At 38.6% G+C, this 20,883-nt stretch overlaps 1 protein-coding gene across 9 annotated transcripts in view; it reads left to right on the top strand.

Moving 5' to 3' along the window:
• R3HCC1L (R3H domain and coiled-coil containing 1 like) overlaps window positions 1-20,883 on the top strand; it is a 96,298-nt gene that overhangs the window by 55,460 nt on the left and 19,955 nt on the right. For 6 of the 9 annotated variants that reach the window (XM_028098528.2, XM_028098531.2, XM_088020139.1 and 3 more), the window contains one exon: window positions 1,858-3,677. The exons of the other annotated variants lie outside the window; for them this stretch is intronic. In XM_028098528.2, the coding sequence (XP_027954329.2) occupies window positions 1,872-3,677 (1,806 nt within the window). In that variant the 5' untranslated portion in view covers window positions 1,858-1,871. The remainder of the gene's footprint in view (window positions 1-1,857; window positions 3,678-20,883) is intronic. 9 annotated transcript variants of the gene reach the window in all.

Here is a 20,883-nt window from a genome sequence, read left to right as displayed (position 1 = left end):
AATCAAAGTAGATCTTTGTATTTATTCATAGTGCTTTCAGCACAGCATTCTAGATTGTAGAAGTAATATTGTAATTTTATCATTTTTGGTATTTATTAATCATTGATTTTATGTCAGTTGCAGATTTGATAAGCACTCAGTGTTTATTGCTTATATTCAAATTATTGTTTAAAATGTTGAATTTCAAAGGGCTGTTGGGGACACAGATCACCTTTAAATAATCCTAAATTCACTTTTACCTATTATTTTTTGCTGTGGGTGCTATTAGTTTTATTAAGTAGCCCACATTTTCCATATTACATGCAGAAGTTCATCATGATGGGGTGCCTGGGTAGCTCAGATGGTTAAGCGTCTGCCTTCGGCTCAGGTCATGATCCCAGGGTCCTGGGATCGAGTCCCGCATCGGGCTCCCTGCTAGGTGGGGAGCCTGCCTCTCCCTCTTCCTCTGCCTCTCTCTCTCTCTCTCTCTCTCTCTCTCTCTCTCTCTCTCTGACTCTCATGAATAAATAAATAAAACATTTAAAAAAAGAAGTTCATCATGATGTATATTGTCAGATGCGTTGTTACCTGAGATCAAGACACATGATGTCTGTGGGATCCCCTCCAATGAAATACACTTTAGTACTTCTGTTTTTGAAAGGTAGGCATTTTTGAAAAATCCTGGCATGTCTAAATGTTAAAGTCCTATTCACTCACAATTGGAAAGAAAGAAAATCTATCATGAATTGTGGGTTAGATAATAATGAAGTCATCAGAAGAGAAAAGGAATGAGAGAATTCCTGGGAACACTTGGTGATCAGGGCCATGGCCATGGTATATACCTGGGCTGAAAAGAAAACAGCCTGTGCCATGAGAGCCCAGCTTCTTCACTGAGAAAGTATTCTGGATCAGGTTAGAGTTTAGGGATCTGGAAATAGTTTCTCTCTTATTATCTATTTCCTTTGAAATGTGTGTGGTGAAATCTTAGCAATGAGTGCTTCTGAGTGTATAAGGGTGTTTCTTTGCTATGTAGTGCACCTTATTCTCTTTACTGTGGATACATTAATACTTTATAGTATTATTTTGAAGATTAAAAGAACTCAATATGAAGTTGACTGGCACATTTTCTTGTATTTTTCTCATAGTAGATAAAGGTTTATTTAACCGTTTGTTAAATTTTTTCCCTTTGTTAATTTCCATTGACCAATCGTGGTGGAGGTTGTCAAGCAGTTATGTGAGTTGTCTCATCACATTTCTTATTCTCCACTCTTCTTCATCCTGCTTTATTGCTGTTTTTTGTTGCTGCTGGAAGAAAAATTTATAGTTGGTCTTTTGATTAAATAGTAAACATCTTTTAGAAGGCAGTCCTGGATTTGTTGTCTCGTTTTCTAGCCTACATTCAAGTTATTTTTAAAAATCTTATTTATGTGTATACATTTATGTTGAACAAATGTGTTTTTAGGGGTCCTCCTTGCATATACTTTTCAGTGTAAATTCTGGGCTCTAAGAATAGAGTAGTGTTTTATGCGTACTTAATAGCTGGCAGTCACTTTTTTCTAATAATCTTTTAATTTAGCCAAAATAAGGCTACTTGTTAAAAAGGTAGAGAGGACTTGGGACGTAGAGATAAAGGGTTTTGGGAATACGAAGAAAGAGGATATATGGATAAAATTCATGGGCTCATAAATTATTTTGGAATTTACTTTCCTTAGTTGCCTACCTGATTACATTCATTATTTTATGGCAGGTTTTGCTTTCTTTTAACTTGAGGGTTTCTGTAGGATGAATTAGTAGGCCCTCTACCTAGTCTTTAAAAGTCTTTTGGTTCAGTACATTGTAATTAGTCTTTGGTAATTAAATTATTCTCTCTTCTTGCAGATTGAGGTGGTACCATGCAGCAAGGAGCAGAGAGATGCAGAGTTCGAGCCAGAAGGCCTGACATGGCACTTTATGTACCTAAAGCTCGAAGGGGTGTAGTGCTGCTCAAGTCAGGTGATGAGGAAAAAAGCTGTGGTCCACCTAGCTCCGTGGTGAAAGAAGAACAAAAAGAAGATTGTTTCTTGCAAAAGGCGATCTTTAGAGACAAATCTGAGACTCAGAGCCTAAGCATTAATCCCGATAAAAAGGAGCACAACCGTAGAGAAGGAAAGAAATTTTCAACAAAATTAAGAAAAGGCATGTGCCTTCAAGAAAGAAAGAAAGATAGGGTTTGTGTTAAGAGGGGTACTACAGAATCCAAAGAAACATTATCCCAAGGACATCAGCAAAGCATCCCAAATCCTGGGATACCTAGGGTACCTTTACAAAGACATTTTAAACCAAAGCAGGTGGAGCGTTTGGAGGTTGAAACCACAGATGTGACGGGACCTGGGAAGTTGCTTCTATCTCCGTCTTACTCAGAAATGAGTGAGGCCCAGGTTCTAAACAAACCATTCCAAAATGTGGAATTCTGTGATGTCAGTAGGCATGAATTAAGTGGCAAAACATTTGAAGGCAGAGGTTTAGAAAGCAGAATTGAAACTGATGCCAAGGTTGTGGAGATACTATCCCAGTTTCCTGGAGTTTTTAATTCTGTGTTGAAACCTGAGAGTATGATTGTACCTGTAAAACTGAATTCTGATTCTGGAATTGTACAACAAAGCATGCAAACATCGTGTGGAATGTTGACTCCCAGCAGTGGAGGCATCACTGCAATTTCTATTCTTGGAAGTCCGGATGGTGTCACTGACCAAACCTGTGTAGGCTTTGAAGCTGAGAATGTTGGTGATGTAGCCAACAGTACAGATTTCATCTTGGGTCAGAGAGGTACAGGTTCCATTCCTGAGACTGTGGATCACATTTTTCATAAAATGACTATAGTCAGCAAATTAGAGAGCATAAATGGCATTTTTGATCCAACAGTGATTAGAGAGTGTGAGGAGAATGACAGCACTGCTGATGACTTGTGTATAAAGTATGAACCTTCTGATACAGCTCTCCTTGCTCATGAAACAGATACAGATAATGAGTCGAAGAGTGTAGGTGACATTACCAATAAGGCATGTAAGGTGGACATTACACATGTCTTGTCTGATCAGATAACTATGGGCAGCCCTTGTGTAGTTGCAGTTAGAACAGCTGATGAGGCCTGTAGTAACACAGGTAGTTTCTCAAAATATTTAGAAATGAGTGCAGATACAGCCCCTCTTCATGTAACTAGAAGTGGGAATGACATGGAAAATTTCAGCAATCTGACTGCTTGCTCAGATATTTATGCTGAGAGTATTTCATCTAGTTTCACAGAGTCAACAGGAAAGTTGATAGAGAGCTTGTCAGATTGTGCTTCCTCCTTACCTATAAAGAAGATTGCTGGTAGTAATTGTAACACTTTTTTGGACTCTGAACTCAGTATGTTAAATGGGACAAAAATACTTTCAGATAGTGCCTTGGGCAATGATCTAGATTGTACTGGTGATATAACAGAGGCATTGCATGAACTAAAAACTGCTGAAGAGTTCAAAACAAAAGAGGAAGATGACTCAGAGAATATAGAATTTGGTGTATCCTTTCCTGATACAGAATCTGTATCTATGGAAATACCCATGGAACCGAAAGCAACAGAAATGTCTCGTGTGGAGGGAAGTGCTGCTACTGAGGAGAGCTGGGAGTCTTTGTTTAATGATGATGGTGACTGCCTGGATCCACGTCTTCTACAAGAGGTCTGTTTAGTAGAAGTTGCTCAATGTTTGCATAATTTATAGATTTATAGAGCCTGGTATTTTGGGGGTAATTTTGATAGATATTTGTGTACACCCAAACCTTTACTCATATTACATCCAGTCTAAGGGTTCCTGCAATAAACAGATAGGATTGTAGATTGAGAAAAGAATGCCTGGTAGATCTTTACAAAGTAAAACATACCAAATTGAGCTGTATTTATAATAGCCAAGTCCTGAGAGATCTTATTGAATAGATTAAGGATGAATTTAATGGATTCTGGCTATCTGTTGAGGAAATACAGAGGGAAATTTCTTCAAAAGGGATTTTCTGCATTGACAAGATGTATTTTACACAGGCCTATTTGAGGGAGGAGAATAACTTATTATTCATATTTATTGTGTTTTTCCAGGAAATGTTGGAATGTTGTTAGACACTGGAGGGAAGGAAGTAGAGAAGGGAAGGATAAAATAAGGGAAGGTGTGATTGTTTCTTACGTAGTTTATGCTGAGTTAAAGAATAAATGGTTGTGTATATATAGAAAATATGAATAATGACATGCTGATTAGAGTTCATAAATACAAAATGTTGGGTTTGAAGGCATTTTAGAAATTATTTAATCTTTTCATTTTCTTAATTTAGACATTCATTCTCTATTCAGTATTTAAATTCCTAACCACAAATAACAATCATTGGCTTTAAATAGTAGAACCACTTCCCCCTTCATTCCTTATAGTGGGTTCACATAACCTTTGTCTGGAAGGGGAAAAAATAATTTCCCTGTGCAGTCCCCAGTTTTATAAATGAGGCAATTGAAGCTTAGTGGTCATATGTTTAGAAAAGGCAGAAGCAAGATTTCAGTCTAGTTCTCTCAATCCAGTGTTGATGTTCTTTCTACCAGACCACATATTTACCTATAAGATAGTTTTGTTTGATTCCAGAGAGCCTTTTAAATATGAAGTGATTAGTGCTTTTGTTTCTGAGAATTAAACCAGAAGTACAGAAAAACGATCACATGGATGTGAAGAGACACGTGAGACTGAAGAGGGGGCAGGCCATTGGACAGAACTGACTTTCCAATACCAAGCAGTTCCTTGTCATTCTTAGGTGTTTGCATGCGCACCTCTACCACAGTTAGCACTTCTTATGGTCAAGTCGGAAACACTATGTCCTAAACATTCCTTAGAAAGAAATATAGAGCAGAAGGTTATCTGTGAATGGGCATCCATGAACCTCTTGAAATTGCATGCAAAATTTTATATGCATGTGCAGTTTTTCATTAGATTCTCAAAGGCATTGCTTCCCAAAGTGTCATCCCTGGACCAGCAGCATGAGTGTCACCTGGGAACTTATTAGAAATGCAAACTCTTCAGCTAGCTCAGCAGTCTGTATATTTATGTGTTTTCCAGGTGACTCTGCTGCACATAAAGTGAGAGCCATTGCCTAAAAGGTAATAGACTTAACTATGTATCAGAATGTGAGTGTGGTAACTAGAGATGGCTGTCCAACCATAACTAGAAAGAAAAACACTGTTCAGCAGAGGTTTTAGGCCCAAATTAGGTTAAGAAATACAGTAATGTGGGAAGTTAGGTGAATATAGAGAAATTATTAAGGATCCCAGCACTGGAAGAAGGTCTCAGTGTTGGCAAAGGGATTACCTGAGGGGTAGAGAGCATGGTTATGCATAGGAGAGAAGGAATAGCTTCCTGAGAAGAAAGGCATGGCACACACAGCCTTTTATGCATGATGGGACTCAGTAAATATTTATTGAATGGATGTAGGTGATAGGGCAGAGTTGGAGCTCTGCTTTTTTAGGGTGGACTCCAGGGGCTCTCAAAATTTCATTGCTGCTGGAACTTGGATTCTCTATGGTGGTAGATTAGGAATATGGCTTCTCTAATAGGGGAGGAGGGTTCATGTGTGCAACTCTGTTTTTCAGGTCTTTACGCTTTTTAGAATAGGTGCAGAAGAATGTAGGCAATCACTCAGTGTTTTGAGGAGCATAGTAATGTAGCCAAAGAGGACACTTGCATGACCTAAAGCTAGGAATGGCTAGAAAATGGGGTATGTAATGTTTTAAGCTGAAGACAGCCAGTGCCTAGGTGTTGTGTTTGGATATCACATACTGGGTTGGTGCTTGCCAGGGGGTGGGGTCTGTGTTGAGGTATAAGGGGTGATGAGAGCAAGAAGGAAGGAAATGGATTGAGAATGCAAGTAGTGGATCCAACTCCAAAGTATGGTCTCCTGTGCTTTGAGTTTTAGGAGATGTAATAATAATTTTATTAAAAGATGTCACAAATCCAGTAACATTAATAGCCCTCTGGTGACTATTACTCTTAATTTATTATTTATATTGCTCCAAACATACTTTATTAAAGGCTAAACCGAATGTCTGCCTCTCTTGAAAACTTTCCAGCCAATGATTTTTGGCTCTTATCCCAGCGGGTCTGTTTCTTTGTTGACAGTGGCTACACGTGGAGGTATGTCTAATACTTATGTTAGGCAGGGAGGTATGCTGTAGAGCAGGGTGACAGTCATTGGCATGTGAAGCAGTTTCCTGCACATTTGAACTTCTAATACTGCCTGAGTGGGTAGAGAGCATAGATAGGTCATTACTGAATTCCTGGAACTGCAGTTCTTGATGAGTTTCTAAAGATCACACTTAATCTAAAGCCATGGTTTGGGATGCCCAGAAATTTAAGTTGGTAATTGATAAAGAAAAAGATGTTGGCCTGACTTCTTCTAACCCTCTGAGATCTTGGTACAAGAACACAGGAATTATTGTTGTCTAGATAAAACTTCCATAGCCCCTGCTGCCTCCTGTAGTGATCTGCAAATCTCTTGATTGGTAGGAAGGTTAGTAAGATACCAGCAACGTAACACTGTTGTTGAAAGACTGTGGCATCTGGTCCCTTCACTGGCCATTTGACACTGGTCATTTGACACTGGTAATTTCTGGCCTTGATTTAGGTAGGAATCTCCTTTTGTTACAGAAGACTGCTAACAATGTTACAACCATGGAAAAGAGAAGAGTAAAAGAACATGAGCCATCCCATACTGTCTTCCTTTGTGTGTACTGACTCAACATTTATGTGCTCTCTTCCTATATAGACCTTTGCAAAAATGCTGTGTTTAAGTAGGAAACCCAAAAGTGAAAGGAAAACTTCAAAATCCAATCACTAAAAGCAAATTATATGAAGTATGAAGGGAAGAAAGTCCTTCATATCCCATCCCCTAGGGACTTCATTAATAGTTGGTACTTCACTTTGCAGTTAAGTGGAAAGATTGAGTACTTAGAGTTTGATAAACTATAAATTTGTAAATAGCTAGATATATATGGTTATTATCACTTCCATTTGAAAGGCACCGTGTTACATGCCAGCTTTTTTCTCAGCTTAGTTATCTAAAGTTCCTTTTATTTGGAGAGACAGGATGTAACCGTGTAATTAGATAGTCAAGTAACAGTCTGAAGGATAATTTATATAAAACCACCATATAAGAGATGTCCTAGATTTGATTGTCTGATGGGTGATCTAGACAGTGGCTTCAACAAAGGATGAGATCCCTGAGGGCTAAACTGGTTGACACTGTTGCATGTTTTTGAGGCCGTAGAATTAAACAAGATTTGAAGCCCCACTTCAGAGATTGTTGTATGTTCCCAATTTCTACTTTCTATTTCTTAAAGTTGATAGATTTTCGTTTTTTGAGTAGTTTTAGGTTTACATAAAAAAAAACTGAGAAGTTTGGGGTTCCCATATAACTCCTTCACTGTTTTATTACTATTTTAATTTTTATTTTCACAGTGCCTTTTATTATTAGTTGCAACTCATTTTAATAGGCTTAATATTTTTATTAAAATGTCTGAATTAATATGTTATTGACTGCCTAAGTGAGGATTCCAGATGCCATATATTTGAATGCAGTCACTCGAGACATGCCATGAAGAATCTGATTGAATTATGTACTCTGTGGTTCAGTCCACTAGTGAATGATGACTAGATCTCTGGTTCATACAGAAAGAGGGAACATTAAGGGGATACCATTGCTCACAGTTTGCTCATTTCTAAGCCAAACATCTCCTAAAATGAAAAATCTCCCATCTGAGCTCCATTAGGTTTGTTGCATAATATTATTTTCCTCTGAATCTGCATTCACACCAATAGCATATTAATTTCTGATGCTTTTTCAGAACTAGAGAGAGGTAAACAGTTCTAGGCCTCTGTTATTGGTACAAGGAGGCATTCTTGTCTGAAGCTTCAGAGCTTCCTGATGTGCCTTACTCTGTCCTGGCGGTGCATTTGCTTTAGAGAGCTCCTTGAGATGCGGTATGTGGGATATAGTGGGGGCAGGTGGGGTAGGAGTAGCGAAATAACTCATAACGTTTATTCCATCTAATTCATTCCCTGTTTAGTGGCAGTAGCGGCAGGGGAAATGGTAGGGTTGGCAAAGAGAACCAGAGTGTACACTCCACCCCAGTCAGAAGAAAAACCTACTAAGAGCTGTATCCCAAAATTAAAAATTCATTTGTGTTAAAAAGTTTGGTTAAAGATAGAAACATACCTTTAGGAGAATTAAGCTCATCTACACTTTGATTTAAATTAATGTAATCATTTGTATCAGAAATTTCGTGGAGGGCATGTTGGATACTCTGTTGCTGGGCTTTGGGGAGGGAGTGTTCGAAAGGAAAAGAGGGACCCAGCTATAGGCCTGACTCCTGAAGTGGGTAGCCAATGGTCAAAATACATTTAAATTCAGACTGTTTTGTGTTATGAATTTGGGGTTGGGGTGTGAGGAGGTATAAATTTGTAATAAAGCCTTTGGGACATTAGGGACAGAGGGAAATTAATGCTAGTCAGCAACTTGTACAGATCTTTTGTGTGAATTGGCCAAAAACTGAGATTGTTGAGAAAAGCCAAGAGGATACCGAGGCATACTAGATCCTAGGCTTGATGCACGAAGACTGTGTTTCTGATCCTTCAGATGATGGGTCATGCTATTATATTGCCTGCCCAGGACATGACTGACTCATTTCTTTCTTTCTTTCTTTCTTTTTTTTTTTTTAAGATTTTATTTATTTATTTGACAGAGACACAGTGAGAGAGGGAACACAAGCAGGGGGAGTGGGAGAGGGAGAAGCAGGCTTCCCGTGGAGCAGGGAGCCTGATGCGGGCTCGATCCCAGGACCCTGGGATCACGACCTGAGCTGAAGGCAGACGCTTAACGACTGCGCCACCCAGGCGCCCCAAGACTGACTCATTTCTTAAAGCAGTGGGTCTCAGTCTGCAGTTTGAAGGTCAGAAGTACATACGTGTTGCCTGATGGGGACAGATAGACAAGGGCTAATACTCTATAAAGTAATAAAGAAAAAAAAATTTATTTGGGAGAACTGGCATAGATATGATGTAGGATCTTAGGTAGCTGAAAGGAGCATAATCAGGGACTAGAGAAACTAAGCAAGAAGTGGAATGGCAGTAAATGCTAAGTTTATCTGTTTTGCAGTGTTTCTTAGGTCTTGTGGGCAGCCATTGTCACTGATTATCATAGCAGTACCTGAGTCAAACTATCAGGGGTAGTTTGGGAAGATTCAAACCTATAGCAGTCTCCTATTCTTGGGTGGTCTGGTCTTAGGTCTTTCTTCTTCATTATTGGCATCTCTCCGTCTAGTTTTTCCAATCATCCTGGGAAGAGGAGGAAATAGAGATGTTCTCCCTGCCTTCTTAGTGCTTCTCTTGACTATAAATTAAATCTGTTCGGTGGATCTGTTTAGCATCTTGTCAAGGATGCCACCATCAGTCTGCCATGTTAACTTATGTACTGCCTGAACAAGAATCAGGTCCGTGTTGGTTCAGGATGTTCACTTGGTTTTTGCCCATATATTCATGTGTCATACATTACTATCCATGGGAGAGAACTAGAGCTCTCAAATTTATCCTCTGGCACTGGGGTCAGTAAATGATCATCTGAGCCAGTTGTTGGGCACCATACATGTCTCCTTGTTATACCTTTTTTATTTCCGTTTGCCCTTTTCCTTTTCTGCTTCCTTGTTCATTCTCCGCCCCCCCCCCCCTTTAATTATGCCTAATCCAAAGCTATGGCCATGGCTTTCTCCCACTGAGGATAATCAGAGGTATTGAGATACTGCTTATACCTATTCTAGAGAAACTATAGATGGCACCTTTCAGGGCATTCTACCCATTCTTGTTACAAATTTTATGAAGCCAAAGTTTGCCTTTCCGGCTTTGGTTTCCTGGTAAGGTCAGTGGGGGCGTAGCCTAGATATAGTAGATAATTTTATTTGTGGGTAGGGAATTCCACTGGGGACATTATCTCCTCTTATACTTACTATATAGAATGAGAGTTTTAAAGTCAAATTTTCCTTCTGTTGAAAAGGACATAAGTCCAGAATAGTACAAAAGGGGGCTAGAAGCTATCATTTATGCTGCATAGCATACAGATATTTATGCTGTAATACTTTATTGGTATTACCTTTTTAGGGAACTCCTTTTGGATGTTTTTTAACTTGGGTCATGGGAAATTTGAAAAAACTTGAAATACTTTTTTTTTTTTAATAGTGTTATTTCCCTGGCTGCCAAAGACGAGACGTTAAATGGGTAAAACATTTTAATTGTAGCTTTTGGTTTATTCACAGTACCATAGACCGACATGAAAAATTCTTGGCTGTTACCCTCAACTTTCTGTAATACTGGCATGACCTTAGATAGAATTAAATCCAGATAGTTCAAAAACCTTTTTTTGTTGTTGTTTTTTTATAGCTTTAACCTGTTCTTCAACCAAATCTTTTAATTTATTGAGGTTTATAGGAAATAATGACATTTTAAATTGATTTTCAACAGAAAGTGACTTAATAAGCAGTTATGTAGCCACAAGATATAAGGGGAAGAGAAATATAGAAACAAAGAACTTGAATAACCTAACCTATGTAATTGAGAATTGACTGTATGGGTTAATTCTGTAAGTAATGTTATCATGTTATACTACCAACTTGTGGTCAAGTCTTTGTTGTCTTTGTCCCTGTAACTTGATGCCCCCATGTTTAAATTTACAGACACACCTATAGTTTAAAGTGGTTTATTATGTTTAATACAACTTTATTACATACTGAAATTCAAGTTCTTTTTGTAATGTATGCTGAACATACATTAAATGTTGGGTGGGTGGTTAGGCAATCAGGATGAGGTTGGAGGAAGAGACAGGTCCAGCTCTAATATAAGGTGTTGTGTCATGAGTATTTCAAAAGTAGTGCACATGAGGTAAATGCTGTAGAAGGGTAGAGGAAGATCAGATTATACATGCTTTGGGGTCCTTAGGGGAGGAATCAGAGAAGAGGTGGTGTTTGAATATGTCCTTGGAGAATGGTGTGATATATTTTGAGATGTGCAAACTGACAGATGTTAGCACTTGCAAAATAATAAGACCAAAGCAATAGGCAGGAGGAAATAAGATGTGTTTAGGCATAGTGAATATTACTCTTTGGTTGGAATGTAGCATATTTTAAGGGATGACGTGAGATAAAGCTAGAAAGGTGTATTAGTATACTGTTGCTGCCGTAATAAATTACCACAAACTAGTGTCTTAAAACAACACAAATTTACTATCTTATAGTTCTGGAGGTCAGAAGTCTAAAATGGGTCTCACTGGGCTAATTAATTAAGCTGTCGGCAGGCCTGTATTCCTTTCGAGAGGCTCTTGGGGAGAACCTATTCTCTTGCCTTTTCAGCTTCTAGAGGCTGCCCACATTCTTTGGCTCATGGCCCCTTCCATTTCAAAGCCAGCAATGGTCAGTTGAGTCTTTCTAATATCATCGCTCTGACTCACTGTCTCTTTTCCTCTGAGTTCTTCTGCTTTTAAGGACCCTTGTGATTATAACTGGGTCCACCCAGGTAATCCAGGATTATCTTCCGAATTTAAAGTCAGCTGATTAGCAACCTTAATTCCATCCGCTACCTCAGTTCTCCTTTGCCATGTACCATAATCACAGGTTAAGGGAATTAGGACATGGATATCTTTGAGAGGCTCTTATTCTGCCTACCACAGGTAGGTTGGGGCCAAATTATGGGAGGTTTAAGTACAGCCACTGAAGATTTTTGATCAAAGGAATGACATGGCCACAGCAGTGTTTTGGAAAGTTTAATTTATGCTCTGTATGCTATCTAGAATATACAACTAGTAAGAAATCAGCAACCTTGTATTATCTTTTAAGTTTTGCCATTGATCTTCCCTCCCTCCCTCCTTCCTTTTCTCTTTTTGCCCTTCCCTTCCATCTTCCTAGAATACCTTATATCCACAAATCCTTAACCAGAGAGAATTAGTTGTCCTGAACATTAATACAGCACTGTTTCTGATTGTGTTCACTGAAAGACCTTTTCATCATGTTATGGAAGGAATACTAGACTAGCAATCAGAAGACCTGAGTTATGATTCAAACTCTGTCAGTAACTTGATTTGTAATCTTAAGGATATCCTTTAGTTTCTCGGTGATGCAATCCTCCATCTTTGTAATCAGGATAATAATAGCAGCCATCTGACATGCTCGTCTGACAGAGATATAAATATGACTTTATTCCAAAATAATGTAGCATATTTTTGTTTTTTGTCTGTAGAGAGTAACTGGCTGGTGACTTCATAACTTTCTGTTTTTCTTTTTGTATCTTGAAGAACCAAGGATCAAACAAAAAACAACAAAAAATAAAAAACTCGATCCATGCCTAATTGACCTACTTTGCCCACCTTTTTTTTCTCTACAAAAAGGGATCAAGGCAGTTAAGTCATAGCAAGTCAGGTACTGTTTTGCAGACTTGTTTTCAAGACCAGACTACCAGGCTGTAAGAGTCTTAAAACCCTCACTTTGGGGAAGATAATTTAGTTGAATGGTTTTGTGGAAGCTGGTTATGCCTGTGAAGGAACACTCAGATTTCACTTATGCTTTATAAATAAACAAGACAGACCATTGGTAAAAAAAAAAAAAAAAAATCCTAAAATGTTTGTGATTCATAACTCAAAATTATTTGGTCTGAGTTATTTGCAAACTTTACCTTGGTCTAATAGATCAGGATGAATCAAATTCAAAACCTCTCCCCTCTATTGCTCTATCAAACATTTCTTCGTCATCAGAAAGAAAAAATACATATGTAGGTCTTAGAATATGAAAGTTTCACATTGACAGTATAGCAGATATTGTTTCAGTATATGTGACTCTTAGAGTAAATGTTTCAGTTGTCTATAATAGAAATATGATGCAAGCTACAAATAGGAACCATGTATATAATTAAAAATTTTCTAGTAGCCACATTAAGAAAAATAAAAAGAAACAGGTGAAATGTATAATATATCCAGAATATCATTTCAACATATGTAATCAATATAAATTATTGATTTTTTTGTATTGTCTTTGAAATCTGATGTGTATTTTATGCATAAAACACATCTCAATTTAGATTAGCCACAGTTTTCAAGTACTCAGTAGCCACGTGGCGACTACTATGTTGGACAGTGCGGGTGTGCTGCAGGTGTATCTATATATAATTTGGTGCGTGAAATCTTAGAACCTCTCCTTAAAGCTGTGTGTATTGCCTTGTCTAATCCCACTGTGACAGCGGCCCCACCCGCTCACTTCCCTTCACAGTCTTGCTCTGATCCTCACTTCATTCTGTATTGTTCTCTTTTAGACATTTCCCTCTTCAGAGTCACAGACTCCCCTCTCCTTTACTATCAAGGCTCCCTGTCATGTTTGAGATTCTCATGAGAGAAAGCGCCATTAACGGTATGGACTCCTACCTACCACCATACCTCCACAAAAAATGTGTTACTAGTAGATATGTAAACTGATCTCACCAAAATCCGTACTGGGGGGAAATGAAATGAAGTTCTTCCTCCTTGGAAAAGTTAGGAATCCCCGATAAACAGTGGTGTCTGATAGGAAAATCTAGTCAGGAGTATCTAATTTGCAGGCTTTATATCTATTGTTTTGAAATGTAGAATAAGAATTGTGTGTTTTGCTATTATTAATACTTTGCATTTAACCAGTCCCAGAAGCCAAAACACTTTCCTTAGAAATGGGATGTAAGTATGTAAGTTCAATTTTGCTGAGTAGGTTAGAGCAAAGGACCATAATCAAATGTTCCTGGCAGACCATTCTGCCTCTCTTTATTTTTTTTAAGATTTTATTTATTTGTTTGACAGAGCACAAGCAGAGGGAGCTACAGGCAGAGGGAGAGGGAGAGGGAGTAGCAGGCTTCCCGCTGAGCAAGGTTCCTGACACAGGGCTCCATCCCAGGACCCTGGGATCACGACCTGAGCCGAAGGCAGATGCTTAACTGACTGAGCCACCGAGACGCCCCTTTCCTTCCTCTTATGTAATCAATTCTTAGGGTTTATAATTCCAAGGCATTTTGTAGTCATGCATTGTTTATGTCTCACAATGCATTATTTAGCCCCAATTTATAAATGCACAACCATGCAGTGATTTGTTTCCGTTTTTGCAAAGTAACTCAAAAAGTCAGTGCCGGAAATCCAAAAATGAAATTAAGAAAACAGTTCCATTTACAATTGTATTTAAAAACTCTTTAGGAATAAATTTAAGAAAAGAAGTATGAAACTTGTACTCCAGAAACTACAAAACAATTGTTGGAAGAAATTAAAGAAGACCTAAATCAATGGAAAAATATCTCATGTTCATCTTTTCTTTTTATTATTGAGCTACCTCTCAAATTGATTTACATATTCAGCAAATCCCAGCTGTCCTTTTCTTTTTTTCTTTTTTTTTTTGGCAGAAATTGACAGGCTGATACTCAAATTTATATGGAAATCCAAGGGACCAGAATAGCCAAAATGATTTTGAAAAAGGACAAAATAGGAAGACATAAAACTTTCTGATTTCAAAACCTATTATAAAACTACAGTAATCAAGACAGTGTGGCACTGACGTAAGGTTGGACTTGGAAATGACTGCAGACCTTCCTTGTCTCGGGGACAGTTATTTTAAACTGACAGACCAGCCCACTTGAGGCTTTTAAGAATTTAAGTTTAGCTGATTTCTTCTTGCCAACTTTTGTAGTGCCCACTTCTTTGACCATGATCTGCCAGTGGCAAACAGTTTCTCTGTTCTGTTTCTCTTTGGAGGGACTTGTCACTCTTGAGGTTTCAGTTTTTTTGGTTGTCTCCCATACTCAGCCATCTGGTGAATTCAAGAAAAGTTACTATTTTATGGATCACCTAATCTTTTCTCGTGGTTATGGTGGAAGGAATAATTCTCTTCCTGCTTTCTACATCCTAAGCAGAGTGGAAATAACATGGCGCTTGGCCTGTAATAGATTCAGCACTCAGTTAAAATTTAAGTTGGTTGAATTCATTGAATACTTAGGTATTATATAAGTATAATACTTAGTGTGCTGAGCACTTACAAATCATTTAATCCACATACCTATCTGTGAAGTGTAGATGCTATTATTATTCCTTTTTTTAAAAAATGTAAACTAAAGCTTAATGGAGAAAAGGAACTAGAGGTACAACAATAAACATTTTTGTTGATTTTACCTATATCACCTTCTCTCTCTTCTCCCTCCCAAATAAAATTCTTGAATCCATTTTTTACTTTTGCAAAGAAAGGAGCTGTATCCTTGGCATTGCAAATTCTCATTTCCTCATTTGATGGGCAGTAAGGCACAATAGAAATGAGGGAAAAGTTTGAAGAGATCTGGTTGGACTTTTGATTAACAAGGAGAAGACACTCTCAGATCTGAAGGCTTTGGGTGATCAGTACTAGCAGCTAGGCTTTAAAACAGGTGAATGACAAAAGGACTGTGTTGACTTTGCTGCCACTTCCCATTTTTCCCCCTTCCCTTCTGCTTCCAGAAGTGTGAAATAGTTAATAGCCTTCGGTTTTCTCATAGAATAGTAGAATTTTAAGTATTTTCATTACTGTTATTTGTGTGTGTGTGTGTGATGTACACTCTTTTTATTTTTTTTGCATTTTAATTTTTTTATTATGTTAATCACCATACATTACATCATTAGTTCTTGATGTAGTGTTCCATGATTCATTGTTTCTGCATAACACCCAGTGCTCCATGCAGAATGTGCCCTCTTTAATACCCATCACCAGGCTAACCCATCCCCCCACCCTCCTCCCCTCTAGAACCCTCAGTTTGTTTTTCAGAGTCCATCGTCTCTCATGGTTTGTCTCCCCCTCCACTTACTCCCCTTCATTCTTCCCCTCCTGCTATCTTCTTCTTTTTCTTTTTTCTTAACATATGTTGCATTGTTTGTTTCAGAAGTACAGATCTGTGATTCAACAGTCTTGCACAATTCACAGCACTCACCATAGCACACACTCTACCCAGTGTCTGTCACCCAGCCACCCCATCCCTCCCACCCCCCACCACTCCAGCAACCCTCAGTTTGTTTCCTGAGATTAAGAATTCCTCATATCAGGAGGTCATATGATACATGTCTTTCTCTGATTGACTTATCACTCAGCATAACACCCTCCAGTTCCATCCACGTCGTTGCAAATGGCAAGATCTCATTCCTTTTGATGGCTGCATAATATTCCATTGTGTGAATATACCACTTCTTCTTTATCCATTCATTTGTCGATGGGCATCTTGGCTCTTTCCACAGTTTGGCTATTGTGGACGTTGCTGCTATAAACATCGGGGTGCACGTACCCCTTCGGATCCCTACATTTGTATCTTTGGGGTAAATACCCAGTAGTGCAGTTGCTGGATCGCATGGTAGCTCTATTTTCAACTGTTTGAGGAACCTCCATACTGTTTTCCAGAGTGGTTGCACCAGCTTGCATTCCCATCGACAGTGTAGGAGGGTTCCCCTTTCTCCGCATCCCCGCCAACATCTGTCGTTTCCTGACTTGTTAATTCTAGCCATTCTGACTGGTGTGGTATCTCATTGAGGTTTTGATTTCGATTTCCCTGATGCCGAGCGATGTTGAGCACTTCTTCATGTGTCTGTTGGCCATTTGGATGTCTTCTTTGGAAAAATGTCTGTTCATGTCTTCTGCCCGTTTCTTGATTGGATTATTTGTTCTTTGGGTGCTGAGTTTGATAAGTTCTTTATAGATTTTGGATACTAGCCCTTTATCTGATATGTCATTTGCAAATATCTTCTCCATTCTGTCGGTTGTCTTTTGGTTTTGTGGACTGTTTCTTTTGCTGTGCAAAAGCTTTTTATCTTGATGAGGTCCCAATAGTTCATTTTTGCCCTGGCTTCCCTTGCCTTTGGCGATGTTTCTAGGAAGAAGTTGCTGTGGCTGAGGTCGAAGAGGTTGCTGCATGTGTTCTTTAGGATTTTGATGGACTCCTGTCTCACGTTTAGGTGTTTCAACCATTTGGAGTCTCTTTTTGTGTGTGGTATAAGGAAATGGTCCAGTTTCATTCTTCTGCATGTGGCTGTCCAATTTTCTCAACACCATTTGTTGAAGAGACTGTCTTTTTTCCATGGGACATTCTTTCCTGCTTTGTCAAAGATTAGTTGACCATAGAGTTGAGGGTCCATTTCTGGGCACTCGATTCTGTTCCATTGATCTTTGTGTCTGTTTTTGTGCCAGTACCATATTGTCTTGATGATGACAGCTTTGTAATAGAGCCGGAAGTCCGGAATTGTGATGCCGCCAGCTTTGCTTTTCTTTTTCAATATTCCTTTGGCTATTCGGGGTCTCTTCTGGTTCCATACAAATTTTAGGATTGTTTGTTCCATTTCTTTGAAAAAAGTGGATGGTATTTTGATGGGGATTGCATTGAATGTGTAGATTGCTCTAGGTAGCATTGACATCTTCACAATGTTTGTTCTTCCAATCCGTGATCATGGAACGTTTTTCCATTTCTTTGTGTCTTCTTCAATTTCTTTCATGAGTATTTTATAGTTTTCTGAGTACAGATCCTTTGCCTCTTTGGTTAAATTTATTCCTAGGTATCTTATGGTTTTGGGTGCAATTGTAAATGGGATCGACTCCTTGATTTGTCTCTCTTCTGTCTTGTTGGTGTATAGGAATGCCACTGATTTCTGTGCATTGATTTTATATCCTGCTACTTGACTGAATTCCTGTATGAGTTCTAGCAGTTTTGGGGTGGAGTCTTTTGGGTTTTCCACATACAGTATCATATCATCTGCAAAGAGTGGGAGTTTGACTTCCTCTTTGCTGATTTGGATGCCTTTGATTTCTTTTTGTTGTCTGATTGCTGTGGCTAGGACTTCTAATACTATGTTGAATAGCAGTGGTGATAGTGGACATCCCTGCCACGTTCCTGACCTTTGGGGGAAAGCTCTCAGCTTTTCCCCATTGAGAATGATATTTGCTGTAGGTTTTTCATAGATGGCTTTTATGATATTGAGGTATGTACCCTCTATCCCTATACTCTGAAGAGTTTTGATCAAGAAAGGATGCTGTACTTTGTCAAATGCATCTATTGAGAGGATCATATGATTCTTGTTCTTTCTCTTGTTAATGTATCCTATCACGTTGATTGATTTGCGGTTGTTGAACCAGCCTTGCATCCCAGGGATAAATCCCACTTGGTCGTGGTGAATAATCCTTTTAATGTACTGTTGGATCCTATTGGCTAGTATTTTGGTGAGAATTTTTGCATCCATGTTCATCAAGGATATTGGTCTGTAATTCTCCTTTTTGATGGGGTCTTTGGTTTTGGGATCAAGGTAATGGTGGCCTCATAAAATGAGTTTGGAAGTTTTCCTTCCATTTCTATGTTTTGGAACAGTTTCAGGAGAATAGGTATTAATTCTTCTTGAAATGTCTGCTAGAATTCCCCTGGGAAGCCATCTGGCCCTGGGCTTTTGTTTGTTGGGAGATTTTTGATGACTGCTTCAATTTCCTTAGTGGTTATAGGTCTGTTCAGGTTTCCTATTTCTTCCTGGTTCAATCTTGGTAGTTGATACATCTCTAGGCATGCATCCATTTCTTCCAGGTTATCTAATTTGCTGGCATGTAGTTGCTCATAATATGTTCTTATAATTGTTTGTATTTCTTTGGTGTTGGTTGTGATCTCTCCTCTTTCATTCAGGATTTTGTTGATTTGGGTCATTTCTCTTTTCTTTTTGATCAGTCTGGCCAGGGGTTTATCAATCTTGTTAATTCTTTCAGAGAACCAGCTCCTAGTTTCATTGATCTGTTCTACTGTTCTTTTGGTTTCTAGTTCATTGATTTCTGCTCTGATCTTTATGATTTCTCTTCTCCTGCTGGGTTTAGGCTTTATTTGTTGGTCTTTATCCAGCTCCTTTAGGTGTAGGGTTAGGTTGTGTATTTGAGACCTTTCTTGTGTTTTGAGAAAGGCTTGTATTGCTATATACTTTCCTCTCAGGACTGCCTTTGCTGTATCCCAAAGATTTTGAATAGTTGTGTTTTCATTTTCATTGGTTTCCATGAATTTTTTGAATTCTTCTTTAATTTCCTGGTTGACCCATTCATTCTTTAGTAGGATGCTCTTTAGCCTCCATGTATTTGAGTTCTTTCCGACTTTCCCCTGTGATTGAGTTCTAGTTTCAAAGCATTGTGGTCTGAAAATATGCAGGGAATGATCCCAATCTTTTGGTACCAGTTGAGACCTGATTTGTGACCTAGGATGTGATCAATTCTGGAGAATGTTCCATGGGCACTAGAGAAGAATGTGTATTCCGTTGCTCTGGGATGGAATGTTCTGAATATGTCTGTGAAGTCCATTTGGTCCAGTGTGTCATGTAAAGTCTTTATTTCCTTCTTGATCTTTTGCTTAGATGATCTGTCCATTTCAGTCAGGGGGGTGTTAAAGTCCCCCACTATCATTGTATTGTTGTCAATGTGTTTCTTCGCTTTTGTTATTAATTGCCTTATATAATTGGCTGCTCCCATGTTAGGGACATAGATATTTACAATTGTTAGATCTTCTTTTTGGAGAGACCTGTTAAGTAGGATAGAGTGTCCTTCCTCATCTCTTATTACAGTCTTTGTTTTAAAATCTAATTTGTCTGATACAAGGATTGCCACCCCAGCTTTCTTTTGGTGTCCATTAGCATGGTAAATGGTTTTCCACCCCGTCACTTTCAATCTGGGCATGTCTTTGGGTCTAAAATGAGTTTCTTGCAGACAGCATATCGATGGGTCTTGTTTTTTAATCCAATCTGATAGCCTGTGTCTTTTGATTGGGCATTTAGCCCATTTACATTCAGGGTAACTATTGAAAGGTATGAATTTAGTGTCATTGTATTGCCTGTAAGGTGACTGTTACTGTATATTGTCTCTGTTCCTTTCTGATCTATGCTGCTTTTAGGCTCTGTCTTTGCTTAGAGGACCCCTTTTAATATTTCTTGGATGGCTGGTTTTGTGTTTGCAAATTCGTTTAGTTTTTGTTTGTCGTGGAAGCTTTTATCTCTCCTTCAATTTTCAATGAGAGCCTAGCTGGATATAGTATTCTTGGCTGCATATTTTTCTTGTTTAGTGCTCTGAAGATATCATGCCAGTCCTTTCTGGCCTGCCAGGTCTCTGTGGATAGGTCTGTTGCCAATCTAATGTTTCTGCTATTGTAGGTTACATATCTCTTCTCCCGAGCTGCTTTCAGGATTTTTTCTTTGTCTCTGAGACTCGTAAGTTTTACTATTAGATGTTGGGGTGTTGACCTATTTTTATTGATTCTGAGAGGGGTTCTCTGTGCTTCCTGGATTTTGATGCCTGTTTCCTTGCTCACATTAGGGAAGTTCTCTGCTATTATTTGCTCCAATATACCTTCTGCCCCTGTCTCTCTTTCTTCTTCTTCTGGGATCCCAATTATTCTAATGTTGTTTCATCTTATCGTATCGCTTATCTCTCGAATTCTGCCCTCGTGATCCTGTAGTTGTTTCTCTTTTTCTCAGCCTCGTTATTTTGCATCATTTGGTCTTCTATATCGCTGATTCTCTCTTCTGCCTCATTTATGCTAGCAGTTAGTGCCCCCCGTTTTTATTGCACCTCATTAATAGCCTTTTTGTTTTCGACTTGGTTAGATTTTAGTTCTTTTATTTCTCCAGAAAGGGTTTCTCTAATAACTTCCACGCTTTTTTCAAGCCCAGCTAGTATCTTTAAAGTCATGATTCTGAACTGTAGGTCTGACATCATACTAATGTCTGTATTGAGTAGGTCCCTGGCAGACAGTAGTATCTCTTGTTCTTTTTGCTGAGGTGATTTTTTTCGTCTTGTCATTTTGTTCA

Source organism: Eumetopias jubatus, unplaced genomic scaffold, assembly GCF_037043125.1.
Source record: "Eumetopias jubatus isolate StellerSeaLion01/CBP00866 unplaced genomic scaffold, mEumJub1_p1.0 scaffold_17, whole genome shotgun sequence".
NCBI classification, from domain to species: domain Eukaryota; kingdom Metazoa; phylum Chordata; class Mammalia; order Carnivora; family Otariidae; genus Eumetopias; species Eumetopias jubatus.
This window is presented reverse-complemented; position numbering and strand designations above follow the sequence as displayed.